Source organism: Hyphopichia burtonii, assembly GCF_001661395.1.
Source record: "Hyphopichia burtonii NRRL Y-1933 unplaced genomic scaffold HYPBUscaffold_3, whole genome shotgun sequence".
Taxonomy (NCBI): Eukaryota; Fungi; Ascomycota; class Pichiomycetes; order Serinales; family Debaryomycetaceae; genus Hyphopichia; species Hyphopichia burtonii.
The window spans coordinates 728,035-742,564 of NW_017963730.1; the positions used below are offsets into that span (position 1 = coordinate 728,035).

At 35.4% G+C, this 14,530-nt stretch overlaps 6 protein-coding genes across 6 annotated transcripts; 5 read left to right on the forward strand and 1 right to left on the reverse strand.

Annotated features, from left to right (window-relative positions):
• Nucleotides 1-1,132: 1,132 nt before the first annotated feature.
• Nucleotides 1,133-3,432, forward strand: SFL1 (Sfl1p). The gene has a single exon (XM_020221086.1). The coding sequence runs from the start codon at nucleotides 1,538-1,540 to the stop codon at nucleotides 3,395-3,397; it is 1,860 nt and encodes a 619-aa protein (XP_020076829.1). The 5' UTR covers nucleotides 1,133-1,537; the 3' UTR covers nucleotides 3,398-3,432.
• Nucleotides 3,433-3,529: 97 nt separating this feature from the next.
• HYPBUDRAFT_107816 (uncharacterized protein) lies at nucleotides 3,530-3,748 on the forward strand (the record flags this gene model as incomplete). Its single annotated transcript, XM_020218588.1, has 1 exon — nucleotides 3,530-3,748. The coding sequence occupies one exon, from the start codon at nucleotides 3,530-3,532 to the stop codon at nucleotides 3,746-3,748; it is 219 nt and encodes a 72-aa protein (XP_020076830.1).
• Nucleotides 3,749-3,759: 11 nt separating this feature from the next.
• Nucleotides 3,760-5,094, reverse strand: HYPBUDRAFT_107768 (bifunctional AAA family ATPase chaperone/translocase; the record flags this gene model as incomplete). The annotated part of the gene is made up of 1 exon (XM_020218583.1): nucleotides 3,760-5,094. The coding sequence occupies one exon, from the start codon at nucleotides 5,092-5,094 to the stop codon at nucleotides 3,760-3,762; it is 1,335 nt and encodes a 444-aa protein (XP_020076831.1).
• Nucleotides 5,095-5,407: 313 nt separating this feature from the next.
• HYPBUDRAFT_156512 (ubiquitin-specific protease) lies at nucleotides 5,408-9,262 on the forward strand (the record flags this gene model as incomplete). Its single annotated transcript, XM_020222205.1, has 1 exon — nucleotides 5,408-9,262. The coding sequence occupies one exon, from the start codon at nucleotides 5,408-5,410 to the stop codon at nucleotides 9,260-9,262; it is 3,855 nt and encodes a 1,284-aa protein (XP_020076832.1).
• Nucleotides 9,263-9,573: 311 nt separating this feature from the next.
• Nucleotides 9,574-12,669, forward strand: ADP1 (putative ATP-dependent permease; the record flags this gene model as incomplete). The annotated part of the gene is made up of 1 exon (XM_020218622.1): nucleotides 9,574-12,669. The coding sequence occupies one exon, from the start codon at nucleotides 9,574-9,576 to the stop codon at nucleotides 12,667-12,669; it is 3,096 nt and encodes a 1,031-aa protein (XP_020076833.1).
• A 245-nt stretch (nucleotides 12,670-12,914) lies between these two features.
• On the forward strand, nucleotides 12,915-14,330 carry HYPBUDRAFT_156514 (MFS transporter; the record flags this gene model as incomplete). Its single annotated transcript, XM_020222206.1, has 2 exons — nucleotides 12,915-12,945; nucleotides 13,012-14,330. The coding sequence occupies 2 exons, from the start codon at nucleotides 12,915-12,917 to the stop codon at nucleotides 14,328-14,330; spliced, it is 1,350 nt and encodes a 449-aa protein (XP_020076834.1).
• Nucleotides 14,331-14,530: the final 200 nt, after the last annotated feature.

Sequence of the window (14,530 nt, forward strand, 5' to 3'; positions counted from 1 at the left end):
TGGTTGATGTTGTTGGTGTTGCGGGGGTTGTTCCTGTTGTTTTTGCTGCTGGTGGTGTTGTTCGGGTTGTTTTTGCTGTTGTTGTTGGTGTTGTTCTTCTTGTTCATCAATGTCCATTTGAACCGGGGTGTTGTCGTTAGTTTTTTCGTCATGATCATCATTTTCATTGTTATCAGCGTTGGTGGAGGGCGCGGTGGTAGGGGGATTAGCCGAGGCGTCACTACTGGTGGAAGAAGAGTCCAAGGCCAAGTTGGTATCGTGAGGATCCACTTCGTCCTGGACCGGGACCAAGTTAACACTCGACTGGTTCTTCATGGAAAAGGTATTATTTAAAACGCCGTTGCCATTGGCGGCAACACCTCCCACACCCACTTCAACGGCGGCGTGGCCGCCGCCGTTGGCGGTGGTGCTGCCAGCACCACTGCCGGCGTTGGATGCAGCGGTGGAAGCGGAGGAAGCGCCCGATTCTTTCAATAACTGATGATGACGTTGCAAAGCAGCCAACTGCAGAGGACGGCGGTATTGATGTAGATTATGATGGTTCCGGTGTAAGTTGGAAGAGGCCACGGCCGCAGCGTCCAACCGAACCCGTTTCAGCTGATCCGAAGGACTGGATGCTGAGTTTCTCTTACTGGATGAATCAAGAAACACTGAAGGTTGTCTAAACGGAGTATCTTCTTGAAACACCTGATCGTTTTTGTCGTTGGAATTATTTATTTGCGAATTCATCAAAACGTTAGCAAAGCGGTTTCTAAATGGATTATCGGGGTGTTGATGTGTTCTGGGGTATTGGTAAGCTTTAAAGATTTATTGATAAGTGTTAATTAAAAGGAGTCAGAAGAAAGAAAATGAACTTTTCCTCACTAAAAAAGAAAAATTTGAATGAGCCAACCAAAAAATCGCAAAAAAAAGAAAAATTAAAAAAAAAAAAAAACTCCCTAAAAAAAAAAAAAAAACACCCTAACAAAAAAAAAAAAACTCACTAACAAAAAAAAAAAAACTCACTAACAAAACAAAAAAACTAACAAAAAGAAAAATTAACAAAAGAAAAGAAAAAAAATCCGCTAACAAAACAAAAAAAAAGACAGAAAAAAAAATTAACAGAAGAGAAAAAGAAATGACAAGGGATTAATTAATTTCATTCCACTGGAAAACCCGTAGCAAAAACTGGCAAAAGAAAGCCCCGGAAAAAGAAATGATTAAATTATGGGATCCTCATTGGATACTTGAGATGAGGGCCACCAGATTATTTTGTAGTAGGAGCAGTTGAGTAAGGATTGAGCAGTGAGGACTGAGTACTGGAGTGAGGATTGAGAGGATTGAGTGAGGATTGAGAGGGTTGGGTGAGGATTGAGAGGGTTGGGTGAGGATTGAGAGGACTGAGAGGGTTGGGTGAGGATTGAGAGGACTGAGCGAGGATTGAGGACTGAGCGAGGATTGGTGAGTTGGTGCCGTAAACCAGATGAGATAGGCGTAGTACAGCGGAAATAAAGAGAAAAAAAAGTTACTCCCTCCAGCTTCTTCTTTATGGTCCACCATGACCGATAAACCGCCACCTAGATCCAGTCTGTTGAGTGATCTACTAATACCGCAACAGAAGGAGGAATCAATTCCTATAGCACGGGTTCGTTCGGTGACACCCACCAGTGACCGAGATGGAGAGAAAAAAAATTTAAATGGTAAGACCCAAACCATATTCATCCACAAATTGTATGATATGTTGGAAGACGGGTCGATAAATCACTTGATATGGTGGTCTTCCAATAACGTGTCTTTCTACTTGTTGCCGGGAGAAGAATTTTCAAAAGTGTTGGCGTTGTATTTCAAACATACCAATATTGCCTCTTTTATTAGACAATTGAATATGTATGGGTTCCATAAGGTGAATGATAATTTTCAGAATTCTTCTTCCAGTGACGATGCTGAAGCTGGTTCTTCGGCAGCAAATGATATCACCAAATGGGAGTTCCGTCATTCTACTAATCAATTTCGTAAAGGTGATTTGGAAAGCTTGAAATTGATTAAAAGAAGATCTCTGAAAAATGTTAATAGTCATAAAGAAGTGGTCAATATCAAGTCAATCCCGCCAATCCCCACCTCCAATCCGTACCATGGGGAAGACGATGATCCCCAAGAAGAGTACCATCACAACTTACAGCAGCAGCAGCAGCAGCAGCAGCAACAACAACAACCACCACCTCCACTACAACAACATCATCATCAGCTGCAACTGCAACAGCTGCAGCAACAACAACAACAACAACAACAACCACAAGAACCCCCGGACTACTTTGATGATTCCCACCTGCAACTGCAAAGCCGCACCCACCTGCAGTCAATCGACCATCTTAGCTATAAACTCTTCCAACTCCATAACAACTATAACCAATTGAGAAATGACCATCTTGCCTTGGCCTCCAAGTACGACACCGTCTCGCTCGAGCTCCATAAAAATCAATTGGACCTCGTCCACTTGGTCGACTTGATCGAACCCATGCTTGACAAAAAAGACCCCGATCATTCAGAACGCTCCAGGACTCCAGTCAAATTCTTAAACGCTGATGACTTGAATACCCTGCCAATGTCAAGACCCTCTACAAACCTTCCTCATTCCAAAAACGACCTTGCCTCCTTCAAGTCCCACTTACTTGAACGGATTAAAAATAGACCTGCTCCCGGGCCTGCCCCGGCTCCCGCCCCTCCAGTCTACCCTTACGTCCAAGTCCATCCTCCAGTACAACAACAGCAACCTCCAGCTAGCCTGTACCACTTGAACGAATTCACCTCCAGATCTTCGAACCCAAATAATATTGTGCCCCAACCCTACCCTCTAAACCCAAATTATACCGTATACAATAACCCCCACGAAGTGGCTTTCCGAAATGTGAAGTTAAATAACAACGACGATTCCTCAAATCATCGCCATCTTTCCATCTTAATGGACCCTTTACAACCAATGCCTTCCACCACCCTAACCACCCCTTCTTCAACCAGAAACAACTCCAGAATTGAAGAATTCAAGAAAAAACCTCCGTCGGCTTCTCCAGAAAATCACCAATACCCGTTCCCCATAATGCAACAACCTTATCACTTACCTCACCCTCCTTACCATTTCTATCCTCCTCCTCAAGTTTTGGAAAATAATCATCGTACCAACTCCTTGCCTAATTTCGAACAACAAAAGAGAGAATTCCCCCCTAAATCAAGTCAAATCTTACAACGCCATTCTCTTACTTCTTTCAATCCCGATTCAAAATTTAAACTTGGCTCATTATCTCCCACAATAGACGATAATGATGAAAATAAAAAACTCCTACCTTCGGTCCACGAATTAGATAAGTCAATCAAAGGTACTTATCTTGAAGATGATGACCGGTTGAAAAAGAGAAAATTATAATATTTCTGTAAATATATAACTTATTTATCTGTATTGTAGGCCCGTACATTTTATCTATCTATATATATATATACACAAAAAAAAAAATAAAAAAACATCAATAAATAATTATATCAACAACCACATCCTACCATGGCATCCCATTTACCGGTATCCAAATCTTACAATTCACAAAGATTTCGTAAAGTGTTAAACTCCAAAACGTCACTCGCTTTCAAAAATGATCAAAGCGATATGTTGGTGTACCTCATCTACGTAAATTACTTGAATAAAATGATTGACTCCAAAAATATTAATCAAGCTTCGTTAAAACAAAAACATATTAATCTATTAAAAAGATATTCTCGCTAATCTATATACATTTATTTGAAAACCGTGTTTGGATTTTTCAAACTTTCAATCATTTCAATTGCTTGTTTTGGATCTCTCTTATTATAAACAAATAATCCTTGCAATTGAGCAGTGCTAACATTATCTAATTTTAAATTTTTGAATTTGGTTAAAAACTCTTTACATAATTCAAATTCATCTTCATAAAACCTTAAAAACATTTTTTCAATTTGATATTCAGTGGCATTATTAATCATTACTTTAAAATCAACTCTTCCTGGTCTTAATAATGCTGGATCTAATTTTTCAGGATGATTAGTGGTCATAAATGTTATACATTCTTCGGCACTTGCCACCCCATCTAATGCATTAAGTAATCCCGAAAATGTCACGCCTGATGTAAATCCTTTTTCTTCAGTTTGTTTTCTTTTATTAAATGCTGCATCAATATCTTCTAATAATAATATAGATCTTTCGGGAATATGATTCATTAGATGGTTTAATCTATCATCAGTTAAATTGTTTTCGGATAAATTAAGTATACATATATTATAATCTAATTCTCCGGCTAATGCTTGAATATATGATGTTTTACCACTACCTGGAGGCCCGTATAATAAATATCCTCTTCTATATGGTATACCTCTTTTATGATACCAATCTCCACTCTCTAAGAAATCTTTAACATCCTCTAATATTCCTTCACTAATACCATTATCTAATATAACTGATCCTAACATTCTTTTTTTACGGGGATTTCCAAATGGTCTCCATTCAGGCCCCCACGATGTAAATAATACCGTTTTACCTTCTCTGGCCTTTAAGGCCATTCTCTTAGCCTCTCCCAATAATTCATAAAATAATCCTCGATCACGATATAATGTGGTTAAGGTAACCGTTTCGAATGGCGTCCCACTGGTCATATCAAGTAGCTTCCCCGATCTTTCTCTATTAACTAACATATATGCCCCCTTATAATTAATAAGATGTTTCCCTGGCCCTGGAACTAATGAAAACTTGGTACTAATGGCCCCATTGTCATGTTGAATAAAATTGGTTTCAACCGATAAATGACGTGAACTACGATTCTTATATTTTGACATCCATTCTAAAAACCATAAATATGACTTGTCCTTCAGAGGAATTTCCAAATCAACTAACATCTGTCTGTATAAGAACCCCAGTGATTTCACTATCCCTTGTCTAGCCAATGCTAATGATGTTCCTAATAACATTAATCCACCACCAGCAGCAAAATATGGATTATTCACCACCACTTCATTGAACGCCAGCAGCGCCATCCCGCTGATACTTCCGTCGGAGTTCGACCGAATCTTCTCAAAATCAACCTGTGGTGATTGCGACATGTCTCTCTATTAGTCTGAATCACTTTGAAGAAATCACTAGATCGATCTACTGAAAAATCGATTTTTCATTCTCCGGTATTCGCTTTTTTTCACATCTCTTGGGTGTACGGTTCTTTATGGAACGAGTTAGTGTATAAGAAAAGAAAGAGAAAAACTTGATCATTCGCTATTCTTTCTAATCAATTAGCTTTGCTTGTTTCAATAGTTGATTATTAAGAGTTTCTTTTTCTTTGGATCATAGATTGGTTCTCAATTGACTGGATTGAAGTTTTGTGCAGCTCTTTTTCCCCTTAATTTTAGCTCTATTATAAGAATGACTGTGAAGGATTATCCAGAGAATCAACCGGAAAATAGTGATAGCATTTCAAGTGATAAAGAAGGGAACAAGACTCAATTGAAAAGCAACAATCCCTTTTCACAATCAGATTCGTCATCGTTATCGCCGTCATCATCTTCAGAGAATGTCAAACCAGCATTCAATTATACCTTGATTCCTTCAGAGAAATTGATTGAATATCCATTTAAATCACTTAATAGAATTATAGATGACATTAAATATACCACTGTTTATAAGAAGAAATGGCCAAACCTGTTGAGTTTCAGTCTTGTTAATTCCATTCCAATTACTTATTCGAGTGATTTATCTCAATTACTTAGTTCATCCAATACATATAGAGATTTCGAGCTTTTAACATTGAATAATCATCTTGATTATGCTCCTTCTTTTGAGGAAATTGAATTGAAGGAAAGTGATCAAATTTTAAAGAATATTAGGGGTTTATTGGTTAATAGATCTTTGAATGAAATTAATCATGTGAAATTCACAATACTTGAACGCAAACCTAGTCAATATATCTATCAAAATATCGATAAGCATGAATATCATTTAATTCCGAAATCTTTAATCTCAAATGATGATTTGAAATCTTTGAATGATGAATCTATCACCTCATTTAATTTGATCGATGATGCTTTCTTCAAAAGTATGAATAGTAATAATAATCATATTTTAAGAGTTTCTATTTATAATGCAGAATTTGAAATCGATGATTTGAAATCTATAATAGATCAAGAATCAATAAAAAATAGATATTTAAAAGGTATCGAACGTAATCCAGACTCAAATTTATCAAAAGATTTAATACCAAGTCCAATTCATTGTTTTCAAACTCTTATAAAGGTGTTGAAAGGTCCAATAAATTTACCGCCTAATCGTCAAATTCAAACAATTAGTTTGAAAAATACAAACTTGGATGCTAAAATTGATATTGATTTATTATTTAATAAACTTTCTTTCACTACGAATGATGACGAGTTGGTTCCTCCTTCTTTAACTACTAATCCATCTTTAAGAGAATCTTATATCCGTAAAATAATGGAAATCATTTATATTGCTAAAAAACTTAAACTTCAAAATCAATTGAATGATTTTGATACAACTTATTCTTTTAGTGATAACTGTTCATTGATTTTTAGAACTTTTGGTGAAGTTGATAAGCATATAAGTATGACCTATATCAACAAGAATAACTCGAATCAATTACCATTTTTTACTAATTTGAGTTGTTGTAGTTATTTCCAAGATGAAATTATTATAAGATGTTTTGAAAATACTATAAGATCTGACCCAGTTAACTCACCTCATTATGTTGATTCCTTGAAAAATATTATTCAATTTAATTCAAATCAGCATCCAAGTAAATTAAGAGCATATTATAATAACTTATCTTCAAGAGGTGAATTAGTTGGTTATAGTGATTACATGGACGCTTTGAAAAGTATTGGTATTCAATTAACTGGTCCAAATGTTGAAGTTGATGATGATTTTATCGTAGCAATGTATTTCACTGCTTACAAAAATGATAGTAAAAATTATTTTTACTATAATAAAAACTTGAGGATGATTGCAAATATAAGAAAGAGTCAATTTTTATTCAAATTCTTAGATAATGAAATAATTCCAATTGGGCTTGCATTAGATGAATTGGGGGTTGAATTAATTACTGAAGATGAAGTTGTTATAACTGCTTTTGAATTTAGACTCGATGAGCTCTTACAGGCAAGTAATTTCAAAATTAGTGGGGAAGTATCATTCTTATATAAATGTTTACTTTCAGTTGCCGTTAAAAGAAAAAGTTACATTTTGATGCATTACATTGAGACTAAATATCCAAATATAATAGGCCCTAATTATTCTATCAATTTCAAAGATGCTTGTGAGAAATTAAATTGTGAAATCTCCACTAGTGATTTTGAAGTGATATCCAAGTTTCAAGAAAAATTAGCTGTTTCTCAAGTAAGCGATACTTACAGTTCTGGTGATGAACATAAAGATGATATCAGAAGCTTAAGGCAAGCCTTGAAAAGTGTCGCTCAAGCCAAGGATTCGAAGATTTTGTTTAGTTTTTTAAATTCAGGTAAAATCGATTCTTCGCTATTACCAGCTGAAAATTGGCCATCTGGATTAGATAATATTGGTAACACTTGTTACTTAAACTCATTACTACAATACTACTTCTGTATCAAACCTTTGAGGGATTTGATATTAAACTTTAATGAATTGGATGTTGATTTCTCAAAATACAAAAATCGTAAAATTGGAGGACGGGAAGTTGAAGAATCCGAAATTAAAAGATCAATTCAATTCATTTATCATTTGAAACAATTATTTAATGAGATGATTCATACCAATAAAAGATGTGTTCAGCCAAGTAAAGAATTGGCTTACTTATCTTTTTTACCATTATCACAACCAGTTGCTTTCAAAACTAACAAAGAAATACAAGCCGAGATAGAAAGTGCTGAATTAGGAGCGCGTAGTTCACAAAGTTCTGATGTGGTTGAAGTCCTTGAAGATACTCCTCAAGAAGGGGAAGCCAATAGCAAGGACCAACCAATTCTTATTTCTTCCCAATCTCCGGATCCTGGTGATGGGGATGTTTCAATGGCCGAAGACCCCAAACCCAAACCTGCGTCAAGTGATGAAATGTTGATTGATCTTGGAGATGATGAACTAAAAACTGAAGGCCCAGTTGAAGATGAAAATCATCCCGAGGCTGGAAAAGAAGAAATAGTTGAAGAGAAAGAAACTGAGCCCCAGATCTTACAAATTAGTACCGACCAAATGGAAAGCACTATAGAAGTTGGAAGACAACAAGATGTTACTGAGTGTATTGAAAATGTTACATTTCAAATTGAAACTGCATTAGAACCACTATTTATTGAAGAAGATGGCGAACAATTTGACCTTATCAAAAAATTATTTTACGGGAAGACCAAACAAACTATCAAACCAATGGAGAATGAAAACGGATCTAATAAATTAAGAGAGTCAGCAGAAAGATTTTTCAGTTTAATCATCAATGTTAGTGATCATCCGAAGGACATATATGATTCCTTGGATAACTATTTCAATGAAGATGTTGTGAGCTTGGAAGAAGGATTGGTGAAGAAAACTCTCACTATTAAGGAATTACCGGAAGTTTTACAATTCCATGTACAAAGAGTTTTATTTGATAGAGAAAAACTTATTGCATACAAATCATTAGAGCCGATCCCTTTCAGTGAACAGATTTATCTTGACAGATACTTGGATACCGAGGACGAGGAAATATTAAACAAAAAACAAGAAGTGTTCAAATGGAAATCAGAGATAAGTTCATTATATGAGAAACGAGATGACATATTGAAGCTAGATCCCGAAACCAATTTATCTATAATTGATTCCTTAATTGCCACCAAAAAATTCCTTGAAGCCAAGATAATAAACCATGAATCATTAAGTATCAAAGCAGAAACTATTCTTGCCATTCAAGATCAAATCGACAGCTTGAAAGATGAACTTCAATCAATCCATGATCGTTTGACCATCTTACAAGAACAAACATCTAATCAATTCAAAGCCTACACTAAAATTGGCTACTCCATCTTTGCGATATTTATCCATAGAGGTGAAGCCAGCTATGGTCATTACTGGGTTTATATCAAAGACCCTCATAGAAATATATATAGAAAGTATAACGATGAAATTGTCACTGAAGTTCCAGCATCTGAGGTTCTCAACTTTACTGAAGGAAATACCGCTACTCCCTATTACATTGTGTACGTCAAGGACAGTTTGAAAAAAGACTATGTTGAACCACTCAAACGAGTCATTAACAAATGTTAAATATATATATATTGCCTATGATTAGCTTCAACCAATATAAATATCCGTATAAATATATAAATGTCTGTATAATGTTGTATGTGCGAAAACCGTTTTGCAGTCTTCAACGCTACTCAAAAAAGATGATGCATGGGGGTTTACATGTGAGACATTATGATAAGACTTAAGAGATTAACTATACAAAATTGGATTCAGGTCAATTCAATTCATTTCCAATAATCGATTCCAGTATATTAAATTGAAACTTGCTGAAATAGGTTGTGAAAAATATTAGAGGTTGATTGAGATAGATATATTTTGAGGAAGCCGCAATGAAGTTATCATTATCAATCGTATTGCTTGCTGGTTTGACTCAAAGTGTTATTGGTCTACAAGTGAATAATGAGCAGGACTTATACAATTCTTTCGATAGGATAAAGAGAGGTGCAGTGTTCAATGATGTTTTTGATATCAAACAAGCATTGGTTGATCAAGAGAAAGATAAACCTGACAAAGGTGATAAATGTCCTCCTTGTTTCAACTGTAATCTACCAAATTTTGAATGTACTCAGTTTTCCCAGTGTAATACTTTCACCGGGATGTGTGAATGTCGAGATGGTTATGGTGGTAATGACTGTGCTCAACCGTTGTGTGGTGCTTTGAAGGATGGCAATTCTAAGAGACCTGTTCGTGATGAAGATGATAAATGTTCATGTAAAAAAGGTTGGTCCGGTATCAATTGTAACTTATGTACTACTGATGAGAGCTGTGACTCTTTCATGCCCGAAGGATTGAAAGGTACCTGCTATAAATCTGGGATACTTGTCAATAAAAACCATCAAATGTGTGATGTTACAAACGAAAAAATTATCAAGATTTTAAATGGTAAGAAACCACAAGCTACTTTTAGTTGTAACAAAACTGCAGAGGTTTGTGATTTCCAATTTTGGATTGATGAAAAAGAATCATTCTATTGTGATTTAGATCAATGTAAATTTGAATATGATTTAAAATCTAATACTACTCAATACAACTGCGATAGTGTTAAATGCAAATGTTTGCCTGGTAAAATGTTGTGTGGTGAAGCTGGATCGATAGATATATCTGAATTTTTAACCGAAACAATTAAAGGTCCTGGTTACTTTAGCTGTGATGTTAATAAAAAAAATTGTCGCTTCTCTGAACCCAGTATGAATGGTTTGATTTCTTCAGTTTTCGGTGATCCTTACATTACTTTGCATTGTAAATCTGGTGAATGTGTTCATAAAAGTGAGATTCCTGGGTATGATTTACCTGATCATAATAGATTAACTCTTGGTAATTTAATTAGTATCATTGGTGTTGTTATAATTTGTGGGTTTATTGTGATTACTTCACTTTACAATATAAGCAGAAGTCCCTTGTTCAAGAAATCAGATAATATTAATTACCAACCACTCGAAGGTGAATTAAATGCTTTGAATGAAAATTTCACGCCTACAACCTTAACTTTTGAATCAATCAAATATAAAGTTCCTAGTGGCCAAACTGTTTTGAATGATATTTTCGGTTTGGTTAAACCAAGAGAGTGCTTGGCTATAATGGGAGGTTCAGGTGCTGGTAAGACTACCCTTTTAGATATATTGGCTGGTAAAAATAAAAATGGTGAAGTCAGTGGGAATATTTATGTGAATGGGACTATTTTGGGGCCTAAAGAATATAAAAAAATTGTTGGTTTTGTAGATCAAGAAGACCATTTGATTCCAACTTTAACGGTTTATGAAACCGTTTTGAATAGTGCCTTACTTAGGTTACCAAGAAGTATGAGCTTGAGAGCAAAAGAAACTAGAGTTATTGAGGTTCTCAGTGAATTGAGAATATTAAACATTAAAGACCGAGTAATTGGCTCTGATTTTAAAAGAGGAATATCTGGTGGTGAAAAAAGAAGAGTTTCAATTGCTTGTGAATTGGTTACTTCTCCTTCAATATTATTTTTAGATGAACCTACTTCAGGTTTAGATTCTTATAATGCAAGAAATGTTGTTGAATGTTTGGTTAAGCTATCTAGGGATTTTAATAGAACTGTGGTTTTCACCATTCACCAGCCAAGAAGCAATATTGTTTCATTATTTGATAAATTGGTATTGCTTAGTGAGGGTGATTTGATTTATTCTGGTGAAATGATAAAGTGTAATGATTTTTTTGCAAGACATGGTTATAAATGTCCTTTGGGTTATAATATTGCTGATTACTTAATTGATATAACTGTTGATCATAAAAAAATTGTTAAACTTGTTAAAAGTGGATCAAGCGATGTCGAAGATCAAGATACCGAAAATGAAGATGTACATGCAGCATTTTTGCAAAGTAGTCCATCAACTCAAATAGATACTACGAGAGAATGGGAGCATTTTGCCGTACATAGGGATGAATATAACTATAATCCAATTGCTCGTCAAGATAAACAAGGTGAAGACACGTTAGTTCAAATAAATAATAAATTACCTCAAATTTATAGCGAATCAGTTTTGGCAATTGAACTTAAACAAGAAATTGAAGATCAAAAATCTAATCCTAGTGCTATTAAATTCAAGAATGAATACTTGAAACAGGCAAGCTTTGGTAGCCAAGTTTTGATTTTGTCTTCCAGAACTTTTAAAAATCTTTACAGAAATCCAAAGTTATTATTAAGTAGTTATATTTTGTCTTTGATTGTGGGTGTTTTCTGTGGTTATCTATACTATAATGTCAGTAATGATATAAGTGGGTTCCAAAATAGATTGGGTTTATTTTTTTTCATTTTAGCTTTATTTGGATTCTCATCCTTAACCGGATTACATTCTTTCTCGACTGAAAGAATAATCTTTATACGTGAAAGAGCAAACAATTACTATCATCCATTGAGTTACTTTGTCAGTAAGATATTTTGTGATGTATTACCTTTGAGAGTCTTACCTCCAGTTATCTTGGTAAGTATTTTATATCCTTTGGTGGGATTAACCATGGAACACAATGGCTTCTTGAAAACAATTCTTGTGCTAGTTCTTTTTAACATTGCCATTTCTTTCGAAGTATTGATTGTGGGAATCATGATAAGTGAACCTGGTACTTCTACAATGTTGGGTGTCTTGGTTCTTTTATCTTCCTTGTTGTTTGCAGGGCTTTTCATCAATAGTGAAGATTTAAGATCTGAAATTAAATGGCTTCAATGGATTTCGATATTCCATTATGCCTACGAGGCTTTGGCTATAAACGAAGTTAAAGACTTAATCTTGAAAGAGAAAAAATACGGTCTTTCCATCGAAGTTCCTGGTGCAGTTATTCTTTCCACATTTGGTTTTGATACCTCTGCTTTCTGGAAAGACGTCAGCTACCTTATTGCCTGGACTCTTACTTTCCTCATTACTGGTTATGTCTTATTACACCTTTTTACCATTGAAAAAAGATAATGCAAATCATTATCTTCCCTCTTTCTCCTCTACAAAAACAACTGGGCCCAACTACTGGGCCTACCTCATCCAGAATACATAGAGAAATACATTCACCAAAATAGTATATATCTGATCTCGTAGGTGCTTTGTGTTGATGTCTCCACGAATTATCGCGAGAATCCACCCCACATTATAGATTTTTTCAGCTCGTTACATTATTCTATAAATGGCATTGAAATTACAAGACAAAAAATGAATTACTAATGTCAATTATAAGCTTGATCAAGAAGACAGGTATGAAGCAATCCATTCAACTTGAAAGTGTTGTCAGAGAAAACCAAATTGGCCAGAATGACACAGAGGCTGTATCAGTATCTCAAGATCTTGGACAAGATGCTGATCGGGTAGATGAGAAACCAAAAATGACAATTAATAATCCACCTAGGAACAAGTATAGAGTCGCTGCTCTTTGCGTATATGTTTTCTCTTGTGGTTATACCGATGCAGCCCCTGGGGCCCTTTTGCCATTTATCGAGAAGTACTATAATATCAATTATACTCTCGTTTCATTAGTTTGGATGTCAAATGCAGTAGGATTCTTAATAGTCGCTGCTCTGGCAAGTAAAATCCAGCCGCTACTTGGAAAGCAATATTCTTTCATGTTTGGTATATTCTTAAGTGCCATACACTTTAGTATTGTATCTGCCGGTTCCCATTTTGCTTTAACTGTTGCTGCATTTGCTTTTGGTGGTGCTGGTCTTGCAATGTGTTTGGCACAGACAAACGTTTTTCTTGCAAATTTAGAGAAACTGACGTTGTATTTATCTTACACACATGGAGCATATGGATTGGGTGCAACTATATCGCCATTATTGGGAACTCTTATTGCATCTCATGGGATTCCATGGCATTTTGTCTATTTGATAAATTTAGGTCAAATGGTAATTAGCTTTGTTTTAGTGGGGCTGGCCTTTCAAGGTTCTGAAAAGGATCTTAAGCAATTTGAAGCTGATTCAATGGAGGACGAGGTTTCTGATCGTTCTCCTAGTTCTAAATCAACAATGAGAGAAGCAGTCACTAATAGGATTACTTGGATTTTTGCTTTTTTGATTTTATTCTATCAAGGTTCGGAAGTTTCAATCTCTGGTTGGTGTGTTACATACTTGATTGATTATAAAGGCGGTGATATCAATTCTATTGGGTACGTGGCTCTGGCTTTTTGGGCTGGTCTTACTTTTGGGAGATTATTCTTGACCCATCCATCGGCAAAATATTTCGGTGTGAGAAGAAGCCTTCTAGTAATGTGTTTCATTACTATCGTCGTGGTTGTTTTAGCTTGGGCTCTTCCAACTACTATAGCTGCAAGTACTTTTGTCGCCTTGGCAGGGATATGGATAGGCCCTCTTTACTCTTATGTAGTTGGAACTTCGGTTAAACCAGGAATGTTACCTAGAAAAATTCAGTATACTAGTTTAACAATCATTACAGCTTTCGGTTCTGCTGGTGGGGCCATCTTTCCTTTTATCATTGGTCTCTTGTCTGAGCCTGCTGGTTCATTTGTTGTTTTCCCTGTTTTCCTTGTCTTGTATTCAAGTATTTTTGTTCTTTGGGCAGCTCTTCCTAATATTGAAAGAAATACTGGAGGTAAACCTATGACATTATGGCAGCGTTTGTGGTAGCCCCTACCCAAATATCAGCTATGCGTCTAGTATTACATTGTCTTTTGCAATACCGTCTGTCTTGAAGTACGATTCTCTAGGATCATTTCTCAAATGCTAGGCAGAGTTCATATCTCTGAGTTTAATCTGAGCTAAATTCGTTTTCGATGATTACAAGCAACCATATATGAATGTGTTTTTAATAAGTGCAAACCTCTTAA

What these genes read in the sequence shown, in the direction of transcription:
- SFL1 (XM_020221086.1), top strand. Translation starts at nt 1,538, where the DNA reads ATGACCGATAAACCGCCACCTAGATCCAGTCTGTTGAGTGATCTACTA.